Source organism: Grus americana, chromosome 1, assembly GCF_028858705.1.
Source record: "Grus americana isolate bGruAme1 chromosome 1, bGruAme1.mat, whole genome shotgun sequence".
Lineage (NCBI taxonomy): Eukaryota > Metazoa > Chordata > Aves > Gruiformes > Gruidae > Grus > Grus americana.
Window position 1 is genome coordinate 153,112,519 of NC_072852.1, and position 23,635 is coordinate 153,136,153.

General features: G+C 40.5%; 1 protein-coding gene across 9 annotated transcripts in view; it reads right to left on the reverse strand.

Annotated features, from left to right (window-relative positions):
* Window positions 1-23,397, reverse strand: part of MCF2L (MCF.2 cell line derived transforming sequence like) — a 164,624-nt gene extending 141,227 nt beyond the window's left edge. For 2 of the 9 annotated variants that reach the window (XR_008577755.1, XR_008577754.1), the window contains exons 1-2: window positions 23,286-23,395; window positions 13,102-13,301 (exon numbers count right to left, since the gene is read on the reverse strand). Coding sequence is in view for 6 of the 9 variants with exons in the window: in XM_054830639.1 (XP_054686614.1) it covers window positions 13,102-13,279 (178 nt within the window). In the remaining 3 variants the exon portion in view is untranslated. Of the gene's footprint in view, window positions 1-13,101; window positions 13,302-23,285 lie in introns of all 9 variants that reach the window. The other 7 variants (XM_054830712.1, XM_054830702.1, XR_008577757.1 and 4 more) reach the window with 6 other exon arrangements.
* Window positions 23,398-23,635: the final 238 nt, after the last annotated feature.

The window sequence follows — 23,635 nt, forward strand, 5'->3', positions numbered from 1 at the left end:
CTCAGATTCAAAGGTTGTTTAATACTCACGAATAAAATCCCAAATGCAAAGGACCTAGTGACTAAACATATATATATATATATATATGTCATGTGAGCAGCTGTCTCCTTTTAGAGAGGAAAAGGAGTTTATGAAACATTTTAAAGCCTATTTTAGCAAGGAACCCCACCGTGGAATCACTACCAGATGTCTCTATAATTGACAAGCTACAGCCAATGTTTTGTCAACATGTGTTAAAAGTGTTTTCTATACAGTGTAGTCTTAGTACTATATGTTATTTTTCCAATATATATGGGAAACCATTTTACAAACAGAAAGACAAGTCACAAATGTGATACCTCATGTACTTGTGACCCAGGTACATACATGAAGCTATGTTAAACTTACCTTCTGAAAAACAATCTAATTCCTATGCAATACTTGCTTAACAGAGATTCTCTTTCTTAAAAGTACAACAATGCAAGTAAGTTTTAAATTAATTCTTCCTGATATACTTAGACAACCACACAGTTGCACAAATTTGTTTTGGGCATGAACAGTTGAAGCTAATCATGAACATCACTAAAATCTTCTAACACAATATATGAAATCATACTCCTCTCACAGCCAGAACGAACATACTAATCTGTGAGAACACTTACATGTATCCCATATTGAATTAATTAAATCAACTACAAATAAAACCAGTGTCCTGCCAAAATCCTACTATGAGGCAAACGTACCAGCAATGTTTTTCAGCAGCTCTCTGATCTCCAACTCCAAAAACCAGCTAAGACTGCAAACAATAGCACTGAGCTTTAAAAGGGAAGACTTTAAAAATAAGTGTTCAGAAAACTAGATGCTGTCTGTAAGCAAATACATATATATACACACACCCCACACACTGTCCATTGTTTAGAGTTGTAAATACCAACCTTTCTTGTTGTCCTGTCCAAAATCCAGAGCATGTTGCACATCTCCTTTGATCAGGTGTTTTAGGCAAGAACAGCATAAATGGCACAACATTTGAGAAACAAATGTAGTAAAAAAGATCTAAGTGTGCATGTTAAACTCTTCTCAAATGCAGTAAAATTGACAGGCTCTGTGCAGTGCATTTAGCTTTTGCAGTGAATTTGTTTCCAAGGAAACCAATAGCTGCAGATGTTTTCCCATATAACAGGGAAAGAAAATTCAGCAGCGAGATTACTCATTTACTCAATATTTTATTCACACATTTTTTCTGATCAATAGCAAACTATTCCTCAAACTCTGTTAAGACAACCAGACTGCATTTAAAAAATAAATAAAAAAATAAAAAAAGACTTCTCTACATATAATCTTTCTGAACAGGCATTGCTAAAGGAAGCACAGCACCTTTAAATGTTTTCCTCTTTATCTTCTTTCAGTCTCCTCTCCCAAAGTGACCTGCCTCCCTTGCTTTGTCCGCTTCAATAAAAGCATGCCAAACCTACCCTGTATCCTGCGTTTTCATCCTAGAAGTTGCTCCACAACTTGGCAAGACCCCAGCCTCTAAGGAACAATGCTGACTTGGGAAAGCTACAGGAATGCCTATTCTTAACATGGCATAGCTTTGCGAAATTGTATCGTGCTATAGAGATATCACCATGACTGATATGATTTATGCTTCTTGGAATGAGAGTTCAAAATATATTTACTAAAACCACAATGGAGATGCAGGGTAGAAAATCCACTTCCCCTGCAGTTCTTCCACAGGACATTAAACCTCTAACTCAAAGTGACAAACATATAATGCTTACTTCTGATTTATGTTGCAGATTCCCAAGCTGATATAAATAAATGAAAACACTGTGGGCGCTACATTTTTTAAAAAAAAATTAGACATCTATTCTCTGGATAAGATACTGGAATATTTACCATACCTTCTGAGCTCTGAAAGCTTTTTTTCCCCTTGTCATCTCACAGTGTTATTGATTCAACAGCAACATCTACTGGGCATGGAAGGGCAAGATTCAATTTCTTAAGAGATTAAAGGGCCAGGCACAGTAGCAGAAAATACCTAACAGCATCTATCTCTGGATACTTTGTATCTCAGTCACTGCAAAAACAGAACTGAAAGGAATAAAACTTTTAAATACGCATTTGCTCTATACTGACACACACCCTCCCAAAGGAAAATAAACTCAACAAAAAGATGGATAGAAGAATAGCAGTGACTTCTGGTTGCCATTTGGAGACAACATATTTATATTACATCTTCTAGGAATATTAGATACACTGGGCTAACAGAGCCAGTTTACAGGAATTCTGCCAGTAAAAGTATTCAAACAATCTTCAAGTTAATACAATGAAGAGGTTTATTACGTACCTTTTTGCTCTTTAAATCTATTTTCCCTCTTTGCTAAAGAATTACACAGATTAACAAAAAAACCCAACCACCAAACAGCAGTGACTAATAACCAGCCAGATCAGATCAAGCAGTTCTTCAAAACTTCACAGAGAACAAGATGATCACGTGTGAAGCTATTAAATGCTAATAAGAATCCTGAAGGGCTTTGGCCTAATGACACCCAGCATTTGCCTTCCACAACGGAATACACTGGGGTCTAAATTCCCTAAGTGGTGCACAAGAATTGAGGCCTTGTGAGAGGGACTCAGGATAATCCACGTTTCTGGCAGGCTCCATCTAAGGAAACCAAAGACAATGACAGAGGGGTAGCTCAGGCCCATCCCTCTTTCTGCAGAGACTGGTGTTTCATCTACCTGCTGAAAGGCACACATCACGATCAAGGTTCACAATCTGCTTGGCTTTCAACATCTATGCAATTCCTTCTTTTAAAATGCAATCAGATGAGAACAGGATCCCTACTCCAAGCACTGATTATGCATCACGTATCAAGTGATTATTTATTACATGTACGAATGCTACTGGAAACAGAGAGCAAAACTCAAGACTCCCATTTTACAAGTTAGGGCCTCACTCAGCAGGGAACCAAGTTTCCCCTTGCTACCACCCCTTCTGGTCTAGTGAATCTTGACTCCTTCAAGACACTGTCTTCACCAAGGAAGAGCTTGGCAGCTGGTCGGCTGGGCATCCACCTAGCCCTCAATGCTGAGGAAGAAACCCAAGAGTGTTCTCTTTTTCTGGACAAATGCTCTAACCACTTCACTATGACGTATGCTGGGAACCCAAATGCCTCTGTATCTGCCCTGCATAAAGCTGACCATTCTAGTTTTTGAGAAGCTCAGCAAGGTCTATACTGGGCACACGCAGCAGCTCAAGAGCATGGCACACACCAAACTGCAGACAGCCTTCTCAAGACAACGACAGCTCTGTGCAAAGTCAAGGGGACCCATCAACGCCAGGCAGCTCAATCCTCACCAGAAAAACTACTGAAGGAATTAGAAAGAGAATGAGGGACACTTTCTTAGACTTTAACACCTAAACACTACTGAAGTCCCCCAAACATTGGCACTGTTCTCCTGCATGCTGCTGATGAGCCTCTTCCTTTGCAGTGCAGTGAACAAAAGCAAGCCCAGCAGCCCTGCTGGAGCCACACCAGCTAGTAAAATGGGAAAGCAACCCAGCTGCTTCCTTCGGGACTGGTCCTGGCTGCACACACGTATGCCACTGTGATACCTTCTAGAATCTCATTTATAGCCTTCCTATGTAAATGTGTTTTGCGACAGTGAAAAGGGCAGGCACAGATGATTTCTGTGGAGTGAAATACACTGGGGTATGTGATATACCACATAGTAGTATTGCTCAGAGCTGGAATTATACAAAAGCATAATACAGTACACAAATGGAACCACATATTTCTATATATAGTACAGTTCTAGAACATATAGGATATGTTCTAAAATGAGAGGTGGTTCTCAAAATAAGTATTAACAGGGAGGGGGGGAAAAAGTAAAACAGCTTCCTTAACATGTGTAATGGGGCATTTTTGCTGTATTTCCCCCTTACACACACTCCTCTGACTGCAAGCTCTGCCCATATAGAAAAAGAAACTTCCAGGATTTCTCCTGGAAAAAACCTCTCCTCAGCACACAGAGTGCTAGTCAAGAGGACTTCAGGCAGCATTAAGAGAACTGACTCTGCTTTAGGCTCACCAGCCTTGTCCCAGCTGGATTTTTTGGCAAGTCCTGACAGCGTTACAGAGGTCCCCAGTACCTTCTCCGTACATACACAATGTCATGCACATATCCACACACCTTACTGGAAACAGAAGCTGCTGGCAAGACTGCCTGGTTTTTCAAGGACCTGCTCCCGACCTCTCAGAAACCTCAGCAGAAGCGACATTGATGTGGTTTCCCTGGAACTTTCACCTTTTGGACAGGTCTCCTTGGCAGCAGTTAATCCCAGGTGCCTTATTTTCCACTGCTGCTTTCCCTAAAAAAAAAAACCTGAGTAGATCCACCTTTTTCAGCATAACTGTTTTGCCCCAGAATGATTCTTGGATGGATGTCACATGTGCTGCGTGACTACCACAGAGCCTTCCTTCCCTCCCTCCACACGCTGAGTAATAAGCAAAAGTGTATTTCCCCAGGTAAGCCTTTGCAAAACAGGTCACACAAATTTGACAGGAGTAAGCTTAAATTGACAGACCCCAGATGCTATATTGAATTTATTTCCCTCCTCCTCTCTGTATAAAAAAGTTGTTTAGTAATGGTCAATGGAAGATATATTATTCTGTTCAATAATTAGTTTAGATGACATTTTAAGACTACAAGCAATAATCTAATTATGTGCAACAAATAATTTTAAAGAGTCACAATTTTTCTACTGTACCTTATGATCAGCAAACTGGCTTAAGCAGATCTGATAAGCTGAGCTGAGAAAATAAAACTGCTCACTAAGAAACTTAAATTGCATGTCCAAATCAAATAAACTTTCTTTAGCCTCTAGCAATTAAAACAAACACAATATCTTTAGCCGGAGGAAAAGGTTTTCCTTTGGCAGCTGGCCGTTTAACCAATTCTAGTCAACTCTAAACCAGCACAATTTTCAACAGCAAAGAAACCCAGCCATATCAGTATGCAACTAGTCTGCAGTTTGTACCTGTGAATAATGAACAAAAGGTGTTCCTAGAGAGCCATCTAGTTTTAGTGGTAGGAAGATTTTTATGCACCTCACTTGTGGACACACCTGTTGTAGCTATAGCAAAATGCAAAAATAGATTTGAAAAAAAAAAACCCAACCCTTAAATAATTTATTTCAGTATTTTCCAATATTTCTGTTATCAAAGCTCCCTCCTCCTATGTAGTGATGGTTTGACTTTTTAAACACTCAAAGAGTGTAATGCATTGATTAACCCCAGCAAATCTGTGCATTCGCATGCAACAGCCCTGAGAAATTCCCCAGTGCCAGAGGCAACAACTGAACCCAACATCTAATCTGGGTATTGGCTAGAACAGCGGCAAAGCAATTCATTTCCATGACAAATGGTCCAGCTGGAAGCCAGTGAATCAATCTAACTCACCACTTTTTACCCTACAGATGTGTAGGTGACACTGAAATTATTATTAAGGTAGCATGTGAAACCTTGTAGCTCACATGGTTTCTATTGCACCTATGCAAGACCTAATGTTTACATTCACAACTTCTCCATCTTTACACTCTTAGGAGCAAGTGCCAAATCCAGTGAGTGGTCTGCCATTACAGAAGTGGAGGAGGCTACAAGCAAGGAAGACCTAAACTTGCATGTGACTGCTCTTCATTACATGAGAAGCACAGTGGCAGGAGATATCTAAGGTCATGCATTACCCTGTCAGAAAAATAAGCCAGTTTCTATAAGTTTGTTTTTTCCTGATTAGATATTATAATCAAGTAGAGTTACAAAGACATTCATCAGCTATAGATGCTGAAAAATGGGATTTACAGAATGCCTAAACAGGTTAGACATGTAACCCCTGCTGAATTTCAATTACGCTTGCTGCTTAGGCACTTTTCCAATTTCTTTGGAGCCACGTGAGGCACCAAAAGCACAAAGGTACTCATGTCAGGGACTAAACAGAATTGACAAAGCTTTCCTACTTTAGTTTCAGCAAGTATCTAATGTTTCATCCTGCACAGAGAATATCTGAAAAATGAAGCATGATTTAAATCAAGAGAAAGATTCATTACATTCAGAGGTATCGTAAAAGCTATTAATTTTCATAATAAACTACATGTTAATGCTTTCCCTTCTGATTAAATGGCCATATATTTCAAGTAGATTATAAACAAAAGGACATCTATAACTACATAATATTAAAATATATAAACCCAAGAAAGTTGTAATAACTTTTACTAGCTTAATATTGCTAGAGAATAATTTCATACCTCGCTACGCAACATAAAAATGCCACTATTTGATAAAACTCCAAATTTCAGTTCTGAAAACTATGCAGAACAAAGTGGGTATAGCTTCCCCTAACTTAATCTTTAAAAGTCCTTGCTGCTTTGTACAGATTATTGGTGTTTGCCTCTCCCTTGGCAAGGAGCTCTCCAAGCACAGAACAGGCGGCGAAACGAAGGCAGGCAGGCTTCCAGCTATACCTCTCAGGTTCACGTGATCTCACGGCTAACAAGGAACCCCAGCCAAACTCTTTTTGAAAGGCAAAGGACTCTCTAGGAAATGAGAGAATAGAAAAGGAAAAATAACAAATGCTGCGGCTGGGCTGCTTATTACAACAGAAAACAGGGAAAAAGCAATAGGAAGTGCAACAATGCAGCAAAGGTATTTCCAATACACCTAATACACCATTGCGATGGATCAGTATACGCCACTGCAGCACACAATACTTGGAACAACTCTAAAATTTTTCCCAACTGGGCTCAGAGAACTCTGAAGAAAAATTAAAAATGCTTTCATGACTTCACTATAGCCGCAGATGAAACCATAGGTTCTTCAACTTTATCTTAATGGGCTGGCAAAAAAAAAAAAAAGAAAAAAGAAAAAAAAAGACAAACTAGCAGTTAACAAAGGCTAACAGTAATTTCAGGCAGCACTGTTTCCTGAAAATGTTTGGGTTTTGTTTTGTTTTTTTTTAAAGCTGCATTCTTTCTCTTTTACTGTATGAAATACCCACACAGGCAGGAAAGCAAACAGCATTTGAACTGAAATTTCATCAAGTGTGGCACGAAGTTACAGACATATATATATATGCACACACACATACACACACTCTGAATTTTATTGCTGACATTACTCAAATATCTCTCCATAGCTCATTTTTAGCTGGCAATGCCTTTTTACACTAATGGTGCTTTGTCTGCTCTGACTTCTTGAACTGAATGCTGCTAGCTGAACAAGAAGTTATTTTTATGTGTTCCTTATTTGCTGTAATTCCTAGGAAAGAAGGAATTAGAGTAAGATGTTTAATATTAATTTCATTTAAGAGGCTGGTTAACCTGCATAGCTTAGAAGTCTTAAGACTAAAATCCTGACAAGACTCCTACTGATTTTAATCAGGCTGGGATTTCATTGCTCTATTACTTGAAGCAGGAACACAATACAGATGAGGTTTACCATGCAAAGGTTCTCCTTTCCGTGTTGTTAGATAGATTATTCCAATTAACTTTAAACATGTCTCATTTTGAGGAGTTAAACTTGTAAGAATTTGCCAAATTCCTTCAGTAGAAATTCCATTTTAATAAAAAGCAGCTCTTTTAACTAACACACACATAAAAACGCTGGCTCAAACACGTGCTGAAACCGATACCAGTCCTACAGCAGCCAGTAAAGGAACAGGCCTGTAAAGATATTTATTTATATAATTGAGTTCCACTGTAAGCAAATAGCCTCAAACACTAAGAATGCTAACTGTGCACATATAATATCTGCTATATCTTACTTGGACATGCACTTCACATTAATCAAACTACTAGTACCAAACAGAAAGCTCAGTGTGGATATACTTAAACACTCCCACAGTAAAATCCAGCCAGTCCTTTAGGGACAACCCACTGCCACCAAGCAAAGAGAAGCATAGAGCAAAACAAATACTTTTCTCTGCCAACAGTTATGGTGATGCCAGTTCTATGTTCATAAAAGAGAAAATAAATCTAGTCCCCCCTCCTTGAGTGTTATGACAGATACCACCAGGGACAGCAATAGATCCCAGCTCTGTGCTGGACCATGTATCACTAAGTGGCTTGTATATTACAGCTTAGGGACTCCTGCCCTAGTTGGCTTGTTTTTAAAGGCAAAAAAGGTCATGGGCTATTTAGCATCTGCATGGACAGGCTGAGAAGTCTATAATGCCATCTTCATTCCACAGAAGACATACCAATGTTAATCAGATGACAGGACACTGTTGTCACTCCCATGAAAAAAAGCAGTCTTGTCACAGCTGCATATGGAATTCTAACACAGAGAAATCTCTGACTGCCTCACAAATTTCGTTGTTACCTTGACATTTTAATTTTTTTTTTTGAGTATGCAAACAGCTTCACCAACAATACTTGGTATGATATTCATAACCTCATTTTCTACATATACCTGCTAGCTGTATTAATCTACTTTATAAGTAATCCCTTGAAAAAAAACTTTTCATCAAGTTGTTACTTGAGGTATGATGTAATATATACAGCTTTGCAAATTAGTATTAAAATTCTAGCGAGATATTGAGTATGATAAAGCTTCTTGGAGAATAAAAAACAGGTCCAAGAAACAAGGATCTTTCCAAATATATTGCATAAATGTAGGACTTGTCCCCAAAAGTGCACTGGATTAAATCCTGGTACTCTTTTAGCTACCAATTAAAGCAGCTTCTAAGAGATCATTTTAAGTTTCTTATTTTTAGTTATGATTTTTAAAAGGTTGTATTTGTAGACATTAAGGAATAGAATGGACTTGATCCAAACAGCATTAGCTATTGTTTTTCTGAAAAGTCACTTAATTTGAAACAGTATAATTGTTATAACAACGAACGCCTACAATGTTTCCCTTGTACATTACTGCTGAAATCTTCTATTTATACAGTTGTGGCTAGTGGAAGCAAGGGGCTAATAAGTATAACTGAAGTTATACTCTGGGTTCAGAGTATAACTGGAGTTACCAGGATGTACAAATATTTGAGAGACAGCATGTTGGTGGTTTCTTTTCCCTCTGATGTATGTGATGAGCCATCAGTGGTCTTGATAATGTAACCTGTTCCAGACAGTGATGTTGTAGCAGGTACATAATTCAGTCAAAGCTGTCAGCTTCAGTAATGCCAGTGAATAGTGCCTAAAAGGTGTTTATGCATGGAAAACAATGCAATGTACCATTTGAGATGGTACCAAGCACATTTCTTTCCAAGAGCACATGAAAACAACAGATGAGCATTTCACGTGCCTGTGAGCACAACAGCTGATGGTTTGTTTCACAGCACTCTTACAAGTGTTAGAATTGACACATTACATAGTCACTCAGCTGTCTTTTCAGCTGCCTTGTGATTTCTCATGCAAAAATCCTAACAATCATGTAAAATAGTAAAAAGACACCCATTTTATGATTTAAAATGGTTTAAAAAAATTTTTCTACTCACAAAGTATTTCTTCTCAGGTTTGAACCAGGGAGACTTCAGACTTCAGTCAGCAGTCACCTGTACCCTTGGATTCCTCAAAACCTGGGCAGAGTCATGATAGTCCCCTTACTCTTGTAAAAGCTTTGACTGTAGCACCCTCACGGCTGTTTGCTACAACATCAGCAATTACAGTTCCCAAGACGTCACACTAGCAAATCTTGACACCACAAAAGGTTTCCTCTGCTTCCCTATTGCTTTAGCATTACGGCAGGAGGCTAAAAAACCCTAAGGGAAAAGATCAGTTCAGATCCGTTTGGAATATGAGCGGAGGAAAAACCAACTGTTTGAAAGGGACCATCTCCAGAGCAGAAAATCCCTATTAAAAAAAAAAAAAACAAACCAACAAACAACGTTGTTATGTAAACAGGCCTCCAAGCACAACACTCCTGAAGTCTAACCCTAAACAGGCAGAACAACAGGGAATAAGAAATTACAGCAATACTGTATTTTCTTTTCTTTTTTTAATTTTTGAAGACTCATGACTGTCTTCCATGCCTCCATCCTTTCCCCATGATCTTTCCATTTTCCAGCCTCTTCTGAAGACAAGAGGGGTAAGGATGTATTACACAATTTGAAATAAGCAATAGCACACACAAGTTAGTCAGACATTATCATGGTTCCATCTCAGTTGTGCTCTGCCTCTGGCTGAATTGTGCATGCTTCTTCATCTATTGCTTTCAAGCTAGACTTTTAAGCCTTCCAAGATGCAACATGTTCTCAAGCAAAAGTATGTAAACTCACAGACACAATGAAGATCTGATCTTAATTATAACTTCTAGGAAAAACTGCAGTAAAAATACTGTTATTAATATAGTATCAATAGTACGCAGATGAGTTCCTGGGGAGGGGGAGGGAACAAAGGCATTAAAACTTCAGCAATAATTTAATTAAGAGCAGCAAGATGCTCTCCATCCTACAGTATGTTTGATCTGCATGAGAGACTAAGACCCCCTCACATTCGCTCACAGAAGCTGAAAATAGAGAAGGAAAAAAAGACTCCAGCAACATTGCTGGGGTTTATTTTCCACAGCAGCATTTCTCTTTCTGCCTTTTCCCACCAGAAGACTATCAGGCTTAGCTTCACAGAACAAGGTGCTATGGCTTTCTTTACCAACCACAAAAATACTTGCTTCTTGTCCTGAAATAAGTATTTGAACAAGTATTAGAACTAGAGCAAAACAACTGCTCATCCCACCACATACCCAACACACTAATTGCCCATTTTAAATATTTGCCATGTTATGCTGCTGTAGTTCTTTTCAGAGCAGATTCTTTTTAACAGTCCCTTGATAAAGTCAGAAAATATTAACATGCGGGTTGCATCAAATAAGACCAATGATTTGTTAAAAATCAAAACCCAATAAAATGGCCACAAACATAATGATTCATTCAATTCCCAATACTAGCAACAGTATCAGTTATGACACAGAAAAAGCTTTCATACTTAATTAAATTTTAAAGTTTAATAACTTTACCAGAAAATTAACTGCAACTCAGTTTCTCAAACCTAGATGTGGGAAAGCACCTTTCTCAGTCTACATACACACTGCTCTCTTCTTCAAGTCAAAAGAAAACAAACATACATTTTTCTGAAAACTACGTCCCACATTTTCCAGGCATAAAGAGTATTATGAAATGCTTTTCAGTTTTGATTAACAGCTTGCAATTCAGCTGTCAAGCCAGGCAAGGATGTAATCATCAGTGAAAAATATCTCAGGCCAGGAAACTTAGTCCAGAACTTCTTTCACTAAATCTCATGCTCCTTTCACATGGACTTCAGTGAAGAAGGACAGCAGTCACAGCTGAAAGGGGAAACAAGCATAGCCAAGTATGTGCAGGTTATTATAGGCAGTCCCATGCCTATGGACTATGTATATACACTCAATTCCCAGTTTGCCTTCACTGCTTTCATTCTGATCTGTGCAGCTTACTGAGCGTCCATTGTAGATCAACCAGTCAACAATTGATTCCCTGTTACATCAGAGAACACACACACACACCTTAGTCAGAACCTAACACAACTCTCCCCTGAATTTCTGGGGAGGAAGAGTAGCAATTTCCTATTTAAATCCCTCCAGATGACCCAAGACAGAACTACCCCTCCTCTGACTTCATATTCCAGGCCTGCCTTCCCAGGACTTGTTTCTTCTTCCACCACAGAAGCACTGTACTAAAAAGTCGTCTTGAAATTTCTTAGTCTAGCTTAAAACACTGAGCTGGAATCAAGCACACCTAACTCACCTCCAGTAGTGGTTTCTTTCACGGGAGATTTCATTAAGAACAGGCTAGAGACTGTGCAAGCTCTTTAAGTAGTCTGTTTAACAATCCCTGCAATTAGGTCTAAATCTGAAGAAATCAAGTTCACATTTTCTTTTCTTATTCTATTAGATATGGACAACAAGAAAATTAAACCAACCAAATGTCCACCTTCTTCCATAACTTACAAAGATCTCCACTAGAAAGTCAGAATATACGTGCTCTCCCTTATGTTTTCTCTTGTAGTCTAGATACACTCTCCTTATTTCCACAGAAGTTGTATTTTGTAAATCTCTAACCAATCCTCACATCCTCCTCTGGAATTTCTGCAGGATTTTTTTGCATCTTCCTTCGTTGCCCTCAAAACAAATCTTGTATTCTGGCTGAGATCTCACTAATACACAAATAATAACTCTTAATAACTACTTCCTGTTAAGCCACAGCAGAATATGAATCATTCTGTAGTAGCACCAACATCATTAGCTCATTCAGGCTGAAAGAATGAGCTGCTTTTCTTTTATTACAAAGGAGTCATATTCTGCTTTGTAATTGTATATTAAATGCAAAGCTGCATTAGCAAATTTTACTTTTTTGGTTTTGGATCATCTTTCCAGCTTAGAGAGGTTTGCATGAATATGTGTAGATATTTTTTAATTACCGAGGACACTTTAAAAATTTAACAAAATGAAATGAAGATGTGTTAATAAAGACCAATTGTTATCAGATGCAACAGCTAATCACATTATAGAATTATAGTCCATCTGCTCTACTACCATGGCAAAGGTCACATAGTTCATATATGAATGCAACATCCTCCTGCATGAGTAAATATAAGAGCAGATAGTACTGGGAAAAAAAACTATTCTTAATCCCCGTAACACTAAACTAGCACTCACTACAGTTTTCTGCTTACGGACCACGGCAACAAAAGCAACGTGATAAGGTGGAGAGGTATTTTGTGCTTGCTTCTCAGCAGTCTCTCTAGAGTATGATTTTAAAACTGTATGAAGGTAGGTCAGGTTTCTCCGGGATGAGTATTTTTTGCTAATCAATTAATTTATGGACTTGTTTTAATTTCTTATATGAAGCATCAGTCCTCCCAAGTAAAGGTCTTCAGTCTTCATTGGCTGCTACTAAACTTTTTTTTTTGTGGTGACATCACCCTCCTCTAAGTGAGTACTCAGCTATTCCTTTATTTGGGCTCCTTGCTGCACTCTCTTAGCATTGGTGTCTCATCACTAGCAATAATTCTTAAAGCCATCAGCCCTCCTCTTAACACGGCTTGGCAGCCAGCTGGACACTTTTCAAAATATACTATATATTTCTCACCTGCTGTGCTCTCTGGCACCTCCTGCTTATCTCGCACAAGCTGCATGATATCTGACACCACAACCTGATGGCTTGTATCTTCTTCTTTCGCTTCATTAGACTGGTTGGCTGTTGAGAAACAGTTACAGCTTCCAGTTTCTTTGCACGGGATCAGCCTCCAATACCAGTAGTCAGACATGAAAATGCTGTTAAGTTGATTTCTGGAATTTCAAAACAAACAGAAAATCATTTTCAGCAAGAAGGAAAAAAACCTAGCTACTTGAAAGAAAAGGCCTAAATAATGTTAAGATTGACAGTTACATACAGATTACTGTATCTTTGATTTTATTTAAAAAAACCATGCAGTTTATAACAGACATTTATGGTATCATATGCATTTCATAATAGCCATGCATGGTATTGTACCCCAAATAAAAACCTCAAGAGTACCCTGTAGTTTCTCAAAATGCTTATATTGGAAGTCAGAGAGCTAATCACAAAAAAACCCCAAACAATATACAAATATGAAATTACATGTAATCTTAGTACCAACTGTATAAGGCAAAAAATATCAATATCACTTTGCATTTTCAGCATAACAAGTCAATATTTATCTGAAATGTAGCTCCAAAATCCAATTTAACTAGGTGAAAGAACACCCTAGAACATGGGCTGTCAAAAAGTGAAATACTGCACGAATAAAAGAGGGGAGGGGAAATCATTATTCCCATGACACGGGGGGCTGAAATTACAGTTTGAAATTTTCATAAACAGATTAACAGAAGGAAACTAACACTGGAAACATGGTAGGAAGCAGAGAGATGCTTTGGTTTCTGACACAGCACCCACGTCCTTCAGGGCTGTTCTCTTCCTGAGCGTAAGAAAGGGGTAATGGTTCCCTTAGCCTAGACAGAGCTAATGATCAGGCTTATTTTGTGCTTACAGGTAAGAGCGAGCATATGCTTAAACACCTGCAGATTTCTCAATTTACATATATAAATGCCAGAGAACTACAGCGGTTTTACTCTTTCATAAACAAAAATCACCCCCTTCTTGAAATTACCACTAAATCACCATTAACTGTAAAAGATTTCTTCTACATAGGGAAGCAGCTTGAGCTTTCCAAATACTTACAGTTGCTAAACAGTATGTGGGAATTCTGCAAAGTGCTAGCAAGATGTCATTTCTTCAGGAAATTACACCACATCCAGAGACGGGTTTGTTCCTGTGGGCATTCCAGAGGGCATTGGGGCAACAAAAAATGGCCTGAACCTCCAAGCACAAGGGACCTGAACAAGCTTTTCCAAGTCTATCTGGAAAACATCAAGCCCCAGCAGGGAAGATGTGCATTTCTCCAGGTAAATTTAATGATTTTTAGATGAGGAAGAGATACACAATCTCCATTTATCCTACAAGTATCACATTCAAGTGCTACTAGCATATCTCTCTTTCCAGATTAGATGGAGTAAAAACATCACTCCAGACCACTAATATTAACAATACATGTAGAGATTCTCTGCATTACATTTAAAGGTGACAGTTTTATAGACCTGAAGAACATAAACACCATAAAAAAGGATTGATATAAAAAGGTTATCTGTTTAAAAGCAAACAGACAAAAATAACCAAGCTCACATTAGTTACCAGATGTCCCAGGAATCACCTATGAAGGATTAAGTACTTGCTCTGTCACTCATCACATTACTACTTCAACAGAAGAGATTTCCAGATAAAACACTCCAAATATTACTGCAAGGTGCATCTTTTTCCCAGTTTAAAGATAGTAATTTTATTTTATTTTCAGCCAGTTTCCTCAATTCTCTCTTTGCCTGTTCCCAAACTTTTCAGGCTTTGCAACATTTTGCCAAAGGACGGGTAACTGAATTAACAGCAAATTGCTCAACTCTTTCTATAGATGCTGAACCTGACAGGTTCGGTGCACACATCCTCATCGCACAGGTAGCGGTGAACAGTTATGGCTGTACTAAAGCATAAGCTGCTTGTAAATAATGTATGTAGTACATAGTACCTACTTTTAAGCTGCATCTGCCTCCGCAACTGTTTGACAAGCGGCGTGCAATGACAGATGCAAACATGCACACGCAGGCACCTAAACAGCACATGCACTGGGGTTTTAATGAACGAAGCATTTCATAGCAGTCGATGTTTGGTTTTTTAGTTCTGTGGGAGCAGGGGAGGTTCTTTCAATTACCCTTACACTTGAGAAATTAAATAAATAGATTTTTCTTGTTAAAGCCACTTAGCAAAGTTTGAACTTTTCCTGTCCAGAACTTCTGCTTTTCACCCCAAGAAATGGGGCAGAGACAAAAATCCCTGAAACTTGCAGTAGTTTTTCCCCTATGTAAGGTAAACTGAAAAGCAGCTCTTCAGTAGTCAGCAAATTACTCTAGGAATAATTTTTTAATTTATTGCCTTTCCTTAAGGAATGAAAACTCCTGAAGATAACCAGAAATAATTGTATCTGAACATGCAGTTAGAGACACCCATTTATGACCTTAATCCTACTTTAATTAATTAGTTTTCTGACCCACTCATCATCTTTATTTGGATTTTAAGAGCAGTAATGTGAACTTCATTTTTAGGCCAACAGCTCAGGGACTCAGAGGGCCAAGAATTTGGGGGGAAAAAAATATGGGAGGGCCGTGACATAATCACTATGTATGTTTTTCATACTTTCACGAAGAGAGGCAGCTCACAGAGACATTCACAAAAATGACTTGACCAAGATTGCCTATAAGAAGGAAAACATATTAAAAATAAGGGGAAACAAAAACAAAAAAACCCAAACTTATTCTTTTGTCTTAAGATTCAATGTAAAGTGTTCCAAATAGACACAGCATCCCTGACAGATATACGTCCACTTAGATCACTGCAATGATACTGCAAACACAAGTAGTTTTTCTTATTATTTCAAAAGACCCAAACTAGGGTGATGTACTAAGAAAAAAACCCCAAGAATGAAATCTCCATTTGACATTTACACGTCTAAACAACTGCTCCTGCATATCAGTTTTGCATGCTAAACCTAATACTGCTTGTGGGTTTGGGTTTTTCTGGTTTTGTTTTAAACCAGATTGCAGACATCAAAGTTGGTGAAATACCCAAGGAAAAGGATGGGCAGAATTTGGATCCATTTGTCAGGGCCTGAAGACCTGACTAACCTCAGTCAGGACCTCTACCCGTGGGTCCAGAAGTTTAGCCTGAGGCCTTCAGTCCCTGCTTAAGCTATGCCATCAGCATGCCTGCCTACAGCCCCGTCCCCTGGGCAGGCCCATGTCATAGAATCATAGAATGGTTTGGGTTGGAAGGAATGCAAAGATCATCTAGTTCCAACCCCCCTGCCATGGGCAGGGACACCCTCCATTAGACCAGGTTGCCCAAAGCCCCATCCAGCCTGGCCTTGAACACTTCCAGGGATGGGGCATCCACAACCTCTCTGGGGAACCTGTTCTAGTGCCTCACCACCCTCACAGTGAAGAATTTTTTCCTTATATCTAATCTAAATCTACCCTCTTTCAGTTTAAAGCCATTACCCCTTGTCCTGTCACTACATGCCCTTGTAAACAGTCCCTCTCCTGTAGGCTCCCTTCAGGTACTGGAAGGCTGCCATAAGGTCTCCCTGGAGCCTTCTCTTCTCCAGGCTGAACAACCCCAACTCTCTCAGCCTGTCCTCACAGGAGAGGTGCTCCAGCCCTCCGATCATCTTTACAGCCCTCCTCTGGACTCGGTCCAACAGCTCCATGTCCTTCCATGTCACAGCCCTGCTTTGAGTCCTGGCTCTGGATCCTTTCACTTCTAACCGGACACCCTGGAGGGACAGTGTTCATTGCTTGCCAGGTGAGGGGCAGCTGGTAGAGCCTGTTACCAGCGTCCAGTTGTGGTGTTCAGCCTCTGTGCGCAGTGCCATGGTTGGTGAGCCTGTGCTGGGGCCACCCTCAGCCCCTCTTGTGCAGCAGCCCTGTTCTTGCTGCTCCCTGACACCAATTATTAAGCTACATCTTATGCAAACTCAGATAAAGATCTTCTTCTCAGCTCAGTGAGGTTTATCAAAATATAATTCTAATGGGGATACAGCAAAGCATACAGGAACACGTGGGACTTGGCAAAGTACACCTGATGAACGTGGTAATTCCCTACCATTGTATGGAAACAGGCACAGGTACATTACAGCTTTGGCCTGTGCTCTAGGTTGGGAAGGAAGGAAAGTCTCCAAGAACACAGTAGGTACAACAGGTCACCGTGAATTCACAGTCCCCATGTAAAAGCTCTGTTCTCTCCCTGTGATGCCAGTCGCTTCCAGAGGGAACATCAGATAGGGGTCACCATTCCCCTATTTACTACAAATAGCTGCCATCTATTCTGATATAAATTAGGTGCCCTGCACACTCCATCTGCAAGGTCTGGCAGCACGCTAAATGGATGAGATCTTCGCTTTGAAACTGTAATTACATACAGACCCAATAATGCATTAATATGCAATATTACGAAGTAATATGTAATATTATTATGTAGCACTCCATGCTACTTCTGAATGAAGGTGTAAATGCTTTCTGAACTATTGCTTATGAAATTCAGACAGAAGAGGAGTTTCTGAAAGCAAGAGTCCTTCTAGTTCAATCAGTTTGCACACATACACTTCACTGAATTTCCTTCAGTTTCCCATCCAAAAATCCCCCTTTAATTCAAGAACAGGACTGCAAAGGGAGTAGTTAATAATTATCTTCAAATATAACCAGATTATGTCAGGCATCTGGTTATCTCAGAAACTTAAATCCATACTCTGCTACCACTTCACCATGGCAGTTAAACCGGACTGCTAGCGTTCTGTTGTTCTGAGTCGATACACTGTTACTGGATCTCCCTTGCTACCACACAGTGCAATTTCTTCAGCTATTTCACTAGTTTTTGTAGGCAGGGCATTATTTCTGGCCACGTATAACACAAACATTTAAATGTATCTCACTTCTAAGACCATTTGTCTGATATTTTCGGATTACCCTGTGAACTACCTCCCTTGGCATTTAATCACTGCAGTGTTCTACCATGCTTTCATCGTTGCTCTATTTAAGTCACTAGGGGAGAAAAATGGATTTACATGGGGAAAACTGGTTCTAATTTAGCACCTACTAAGTTTTCACACCCTTCTTTTCCATAAACACGATGACACTTTATTCCGATGCTCTTTAAGAGAAACTGTTTGACATGTCATCTGGCCTGAACAAGCAGGCTTGAACATAGTAATTCACTGAGCTTAGTACACTCATATCAATAGAAATAGTAGAGTCCAGCTGATGATGCAAGAGCTCATCTGTGTACCTCACAGGTATCTGCAGGAGAACTAGACTGAACTGGACACCAATGTCTGCATAGTACTAATTAACATTTCTTTATTTTAGAATGGATTAAAGTACACTGAATTGTATTTAAACCCATCAATATTGTTCTGATGAAAATCTTATTTTAAGTTCATGTATCTGGGCTGCAGCATTCTCTCCAATTTTTATGCTTTGCAATACTGGTCAGTCATTCTTCCTGTGCACAATACACCAGGAAAGTGCAAAATTCATAAGATACACATACGTTACAGCCCAAGTTCTTCCCACCTAACTTCAGACATTAAACTGAGAGGTCTAAGTTAAAAACCTACTTCACTCATGTGCCTTCAGCATTCACTGGACTAAAAGAGATGCACATCTCCTGAGGCTCCTCGGCCCCTCACACAACTCAAAGAGTGCCCAAGGCAGTTGTGGATGAACCTTAATTTGTATGGCAAAAGTCCCACTTTGGTATACATTACCGATAGAGCGCCACAAAGAATGAGTCATGTAATAAAAACAATAAAACACTTTAGGATTTTAGTAAAGCCTATTAAACTACTCAAGGTCTGCCTGTGGAGATATTGTATTTCTAGTCTTGCCCCTCCCCCAGTCCTTCCACATTTTGTTCAGAAAGTGGGGGTGGGGGGGACACACAGAAGCAACAAAGCACCAAACATTCTCATCTCTCTCTCTCTAGGGCATGTAGAACACCCTTACACATATTAAATGAAAAATCAATTTAAAGACTAATTTTTTTTTTCTCATTTGGAGCTTTACTGTTATCAACATTTAACTTGAGTACTAAGTAGTCCTTCAAGATAAATGTTCTCATTTTTTAAATAAAAGTCTTTCATAAAGCATTAGAAATCATCAGACCTAAGTAGGAAATACCAATTTCAAAGAAATCACAAGACTATTCAGCAAGAGCTAAACGGAGGCCTTTCCAAAGGCAAGAAAAATCAAATGTGTTTCGTAAGAGAAATGTTTTCTTATTTCTTCAACTTTTCATCTTATAGATAGCCACTTCTCTTTTGAGGAACACTTACAAGTTCAAATGAAGTCCCTCAGCTGTCTTCCTTCCTCCTTCCACTACACAAGAAAAGTTTATCTTTTGTTAGTTAACCCAGAATTGTGCACCATATTTGAAGACACCTAACAAAAAGAATAAAAAGGTAAACATATGCACATCACAAAGGGTTGCTGAGTTCTCTCAAGACTCAAGCAACCTTCCCTACTGCCTGCTTACACCACTCCGCACATAGGCACAGGAAAAGCTTCAAGTACACAGTCGAATTCTCTCGCCCTTTTCAGAGCTATAGGCTCAGTGCACAGGCCGTCAGAGCAGAGCACGAGGGTAAGGGAACAGCTTCTTGCAGGTACAAAGTGAGGTCTGGACAAAGCCGGAAGGTCTTCCTCCTCCCCCACCAACTGCAGGCGCCCTAACCTGAGCTGCATCCCAAGTCCTTCAGAAATTTGGACCTTACACATGCAGTATTTCTACTTCGGATCCACAACAGGAAAAAACAGAGGCCCTCAATTTTAATCTGGTATTGGATTTGTAAAGCGGCTTGCTGTCTGTTTTGTGCAACCTTCATGCCTAATGGTGGGTGAAAGACCTTCCCTATTTTCAGTGAATATAACCAAAGAAAATCAGAGTCTGAGGAATGTTAATATAAATGTGAGAAAAGCCCATTATAGAATTCTAAGTTGCCTAGAGATCATTATTAGCAAAAGCATAATTTTCTTAGTCTTTAAAACTCCCACCAAACCACCTACATTCCTGAAAACTGAGCTTTTAGAATTAGATATATAAATTTCTTCTCCTCCAGCCCCCTCATGCCAAAGTTTTTTCCCCACTCATTTCTCCTTCCATCCATGAGAAATCAAATAATCATACTGGCCCAAACGTGGTATCCTCTAAAATGGCATGGAGGGCAGTTTACATCTCTTTAAAACTCTTCGCAGTCTGTATCTGTTTCCACTCGGATTACATTTCAAAGATTTTTCTCAAGACCCCATAGAATGACAAGCTAGGTTTCATTTTTAAATGAAACACAGTAGAAGCTGACAGTGCTACGCAGCATTCTGTGGAGAATGAGGTGGTCACATGCTTGACCCTTTATTTTAAGGGGCTGATAAATCTCCCCTTATTCAAGTTGTTCTCACGATAAACCCAAACTCCCATCTCACCAATACGTTATTCTTGCATGTGCAAAGTTGTGACAAACACAAGACACTGCAACAAGCATGAGACACTATGCAAACACCATTTGTTTAACTCAGAGGTACCCGCAGCCAAGCACACAAATCCTACCTCCTAGACTGATTCCATTGAATTGAAAATATATGCTACATACATGGCATGCTCTGTTTATTTTTAACTTATTTATCATGGAAAAAAGCATTAGAATATTACCAGCTTCTCTTGAAATCAGAGCTGAGAATGTCAAAGACCTTCCTCTGGAGAAAGCTCCTAGGACAATGTCTTTGTTCAGTGACCATATAACAGGAGTACATGCTTTCCTCAGCTTAGAGGACACAGGTCTCCAAGAGATCACTTGGGTCACTTCATCCCACCGACTTGCTGACAAACATATAATAGGTGTCCAGTTTCAAAGGGCTCACAGAACATCTACTCCACAAGCCCCTTCTTTTCCTCCTCCCTCCCGAGCCCAGCTTGTCACAGATCAAAAGCATTTTGCAATTATCCATTAAAAAAACTCCAAAACTCATAGCTTTAGTGTTCAGCCTTCTACCGTAACACACCCAGGAAAGAAGGCATGGCTGAGGTCTCCTAAGGCTCGAGAAACCTTCCCTACTGCCTGTCTACAGAGATGCAGAGCACTGCCAATGTCCTGTGCCTGCAGAATCTGTGGAACGGAAGTGCAAGGTAAAGAAGATCCTTTAGGAAAGAAGAGTGAAGTTCTCTTCTGATCTATTTCGGATTTAATTTTCTGTTAAGTAACCATGCTGAATACTTCCTAATGAAGTTGTTATAGATTTACCCAGCAGGGTAATTTTGTTAGAAATAGCAACTGACAAAAACTTTCATCTTGAAAGGAGCGCTGCATTAAAAGTTTCAAGTAGGTGTACATGTTAAGATGGTTAAACCTGGTATCTGTTTTGAAGCCCCTGCAAAGCCTCAACAGTGCACACTGGTGGCTGCCTTCAAGGCTGGTTTTACAGACATCTTTGTAACGGAAAAAACAAAAAGCCTTTCCACACAACTTCTGTAATTACTTTTGTATAGTCCAGTCCTGAATCAGTGAAGCATATCACTTCTGGAAGCCATCTGAAACAAAAGAATTTCAAAGTTCAACAGGAAGAAAAAAAAAAAATCACGTGGATGTGACTGAGACTTCCCCACAGAAGGGATAAGGAGAGAAAAGAGGGTTGTGTGGTAACAGCCAAGCCCAAAGCACAAGAACTGACATCCAACATCAACAAGCGCTAAAAGAGTGCTCTATCCTCTACCCTATGACTGTGCCTTTATTACACACATGCTCTAGCACCTTCTTGAATTGGGGTCCAAATCAAATTTTTTGCATTTCCCCTCTGACTTACATGATACGATGTGTACTTTTGTTTAGAATGGTATTCTTTATTTTTCAATATGCTAACCAAACTTGCACTGGGTAAGTACATTTAATAAATAGAGACCCTGCTACTGAAAATTATTTTGTTCCACCCTCCAAGCCAGAAAGGCTGTATGAGTACTAATAAACTCCAAAAAGCATTTGAAGATTGTTATAAAGAGGAGATCTTTTCAAAAAATAAATTTGGGGGTTTATTTGCTTTCTGAGCCTTTATTATTCACATTCTCAGCCATTCTGAAATCACTAAGTCAGATTGGCTTTAAAAATTAAATAATGGGTTTGCAATAGCAAATCTATTGCCAAGTCTATTAAGATAAAGTTTGTTTTTCAAGGTTTTCAGCTAAAAATATCTTTAAACAAGTCTTTCTGGCTTTTGGATTACAAACACTTAAGTCTCCTTCCTTTTGTAGATACAAAAAGAAACAGAAGAAAAAAAAAACACCACAAAACCAAAAAAGAAACAGCAAACCAAACAATCACAAAAGCAAAGCCCAACAAATCTACAGACAACACAGCTGGCTAATTCATTTTGATAGTCCAGCCCCAGAGAAATACAAAAAATAAATCAACACCACAAGCGGAAGAAACATGCTATTTTACAGTCCGTGTGATCATTGCAGGTAACACCAGTCACCAAACCCCCATATCTCAAACATCTTCATACCAGGGGACCGCTTTGTTTCTCCAATTCCAAGGTACTTAATTCATCTACTACAAAACCAACAGCACAAGCCCTCCTCGGGCCACCGCGGGGCAGGGCGGGCTGCGGCAGGGCAGCCCCAGCCGCCCCACACCAGGGAAACGAGGGCATCCCGTGGCGCCAACCACATTTCTTTATTTATTCGTTCGTTTTCAGGCAGGTTACCGTGCTTGCCTTTGTTTCGCTTCCTCCTCTAGCCCGGACCTATCGCCACCGAAACTGAGGGGAGGGGGGCAAAAAACATAGAAAGAAAGAGAAACACCCTCCCCCGACAAAACCCCCACCGTGGAGTCCCGGTGACCAGCGGTGAAGTCCCACCTCCGGTGCCCGCTGAGGAGAGCCCGGCCGCCGGCAGCACGGGGCGCGTCCCCACACGCACGCCCCTCACCCGGCTGGCGCGGCCCGGCCGGCTACCCTCCCGCCCGGGGGCTCCCTCACCCTCTGCCCGCGGGGGAGCGCTGCCCCCGGCAAGATGGTGGCGCTCTCCAGGGGTGAACGGAGGCCGGGCGGGCTGGCTGTGCAGTGCACTGGGTGCTGCCCGCGGGCCACGAGGCGCCCGCCTCCACTCACCTCGGCGCCCTGCCCGGAGGACCAGGTGGCCGCTGCCGCTGGCGCTCAGCAGCTCGCCCGGACGAGCAGGGCAGCGCCTCCCTCCGGGGCCGGCGGGATGGCTGGCAGCGCGGGGGAGGTGCCGCAGGGCCCCGCCCGCAGCTGGGAGAGGTGGGGGGGGAAGAGGGGCTGCCTTTTGTCAGGGCCCCGCTCCTCTGCCCGGCACCGGCACCCCCCGCTCCGTGCGTGTTCCCGGGGGAGGCAGCCAGAGGTCCTTTGTGTGGCGGGGCAGTGAAGGGGAGTGAAGCGGAGCGCTCCTCCTCCGCCCCGGGCCCGCCGGCCGCGCTTCCCTCAAGCACCTGTAACGCCTG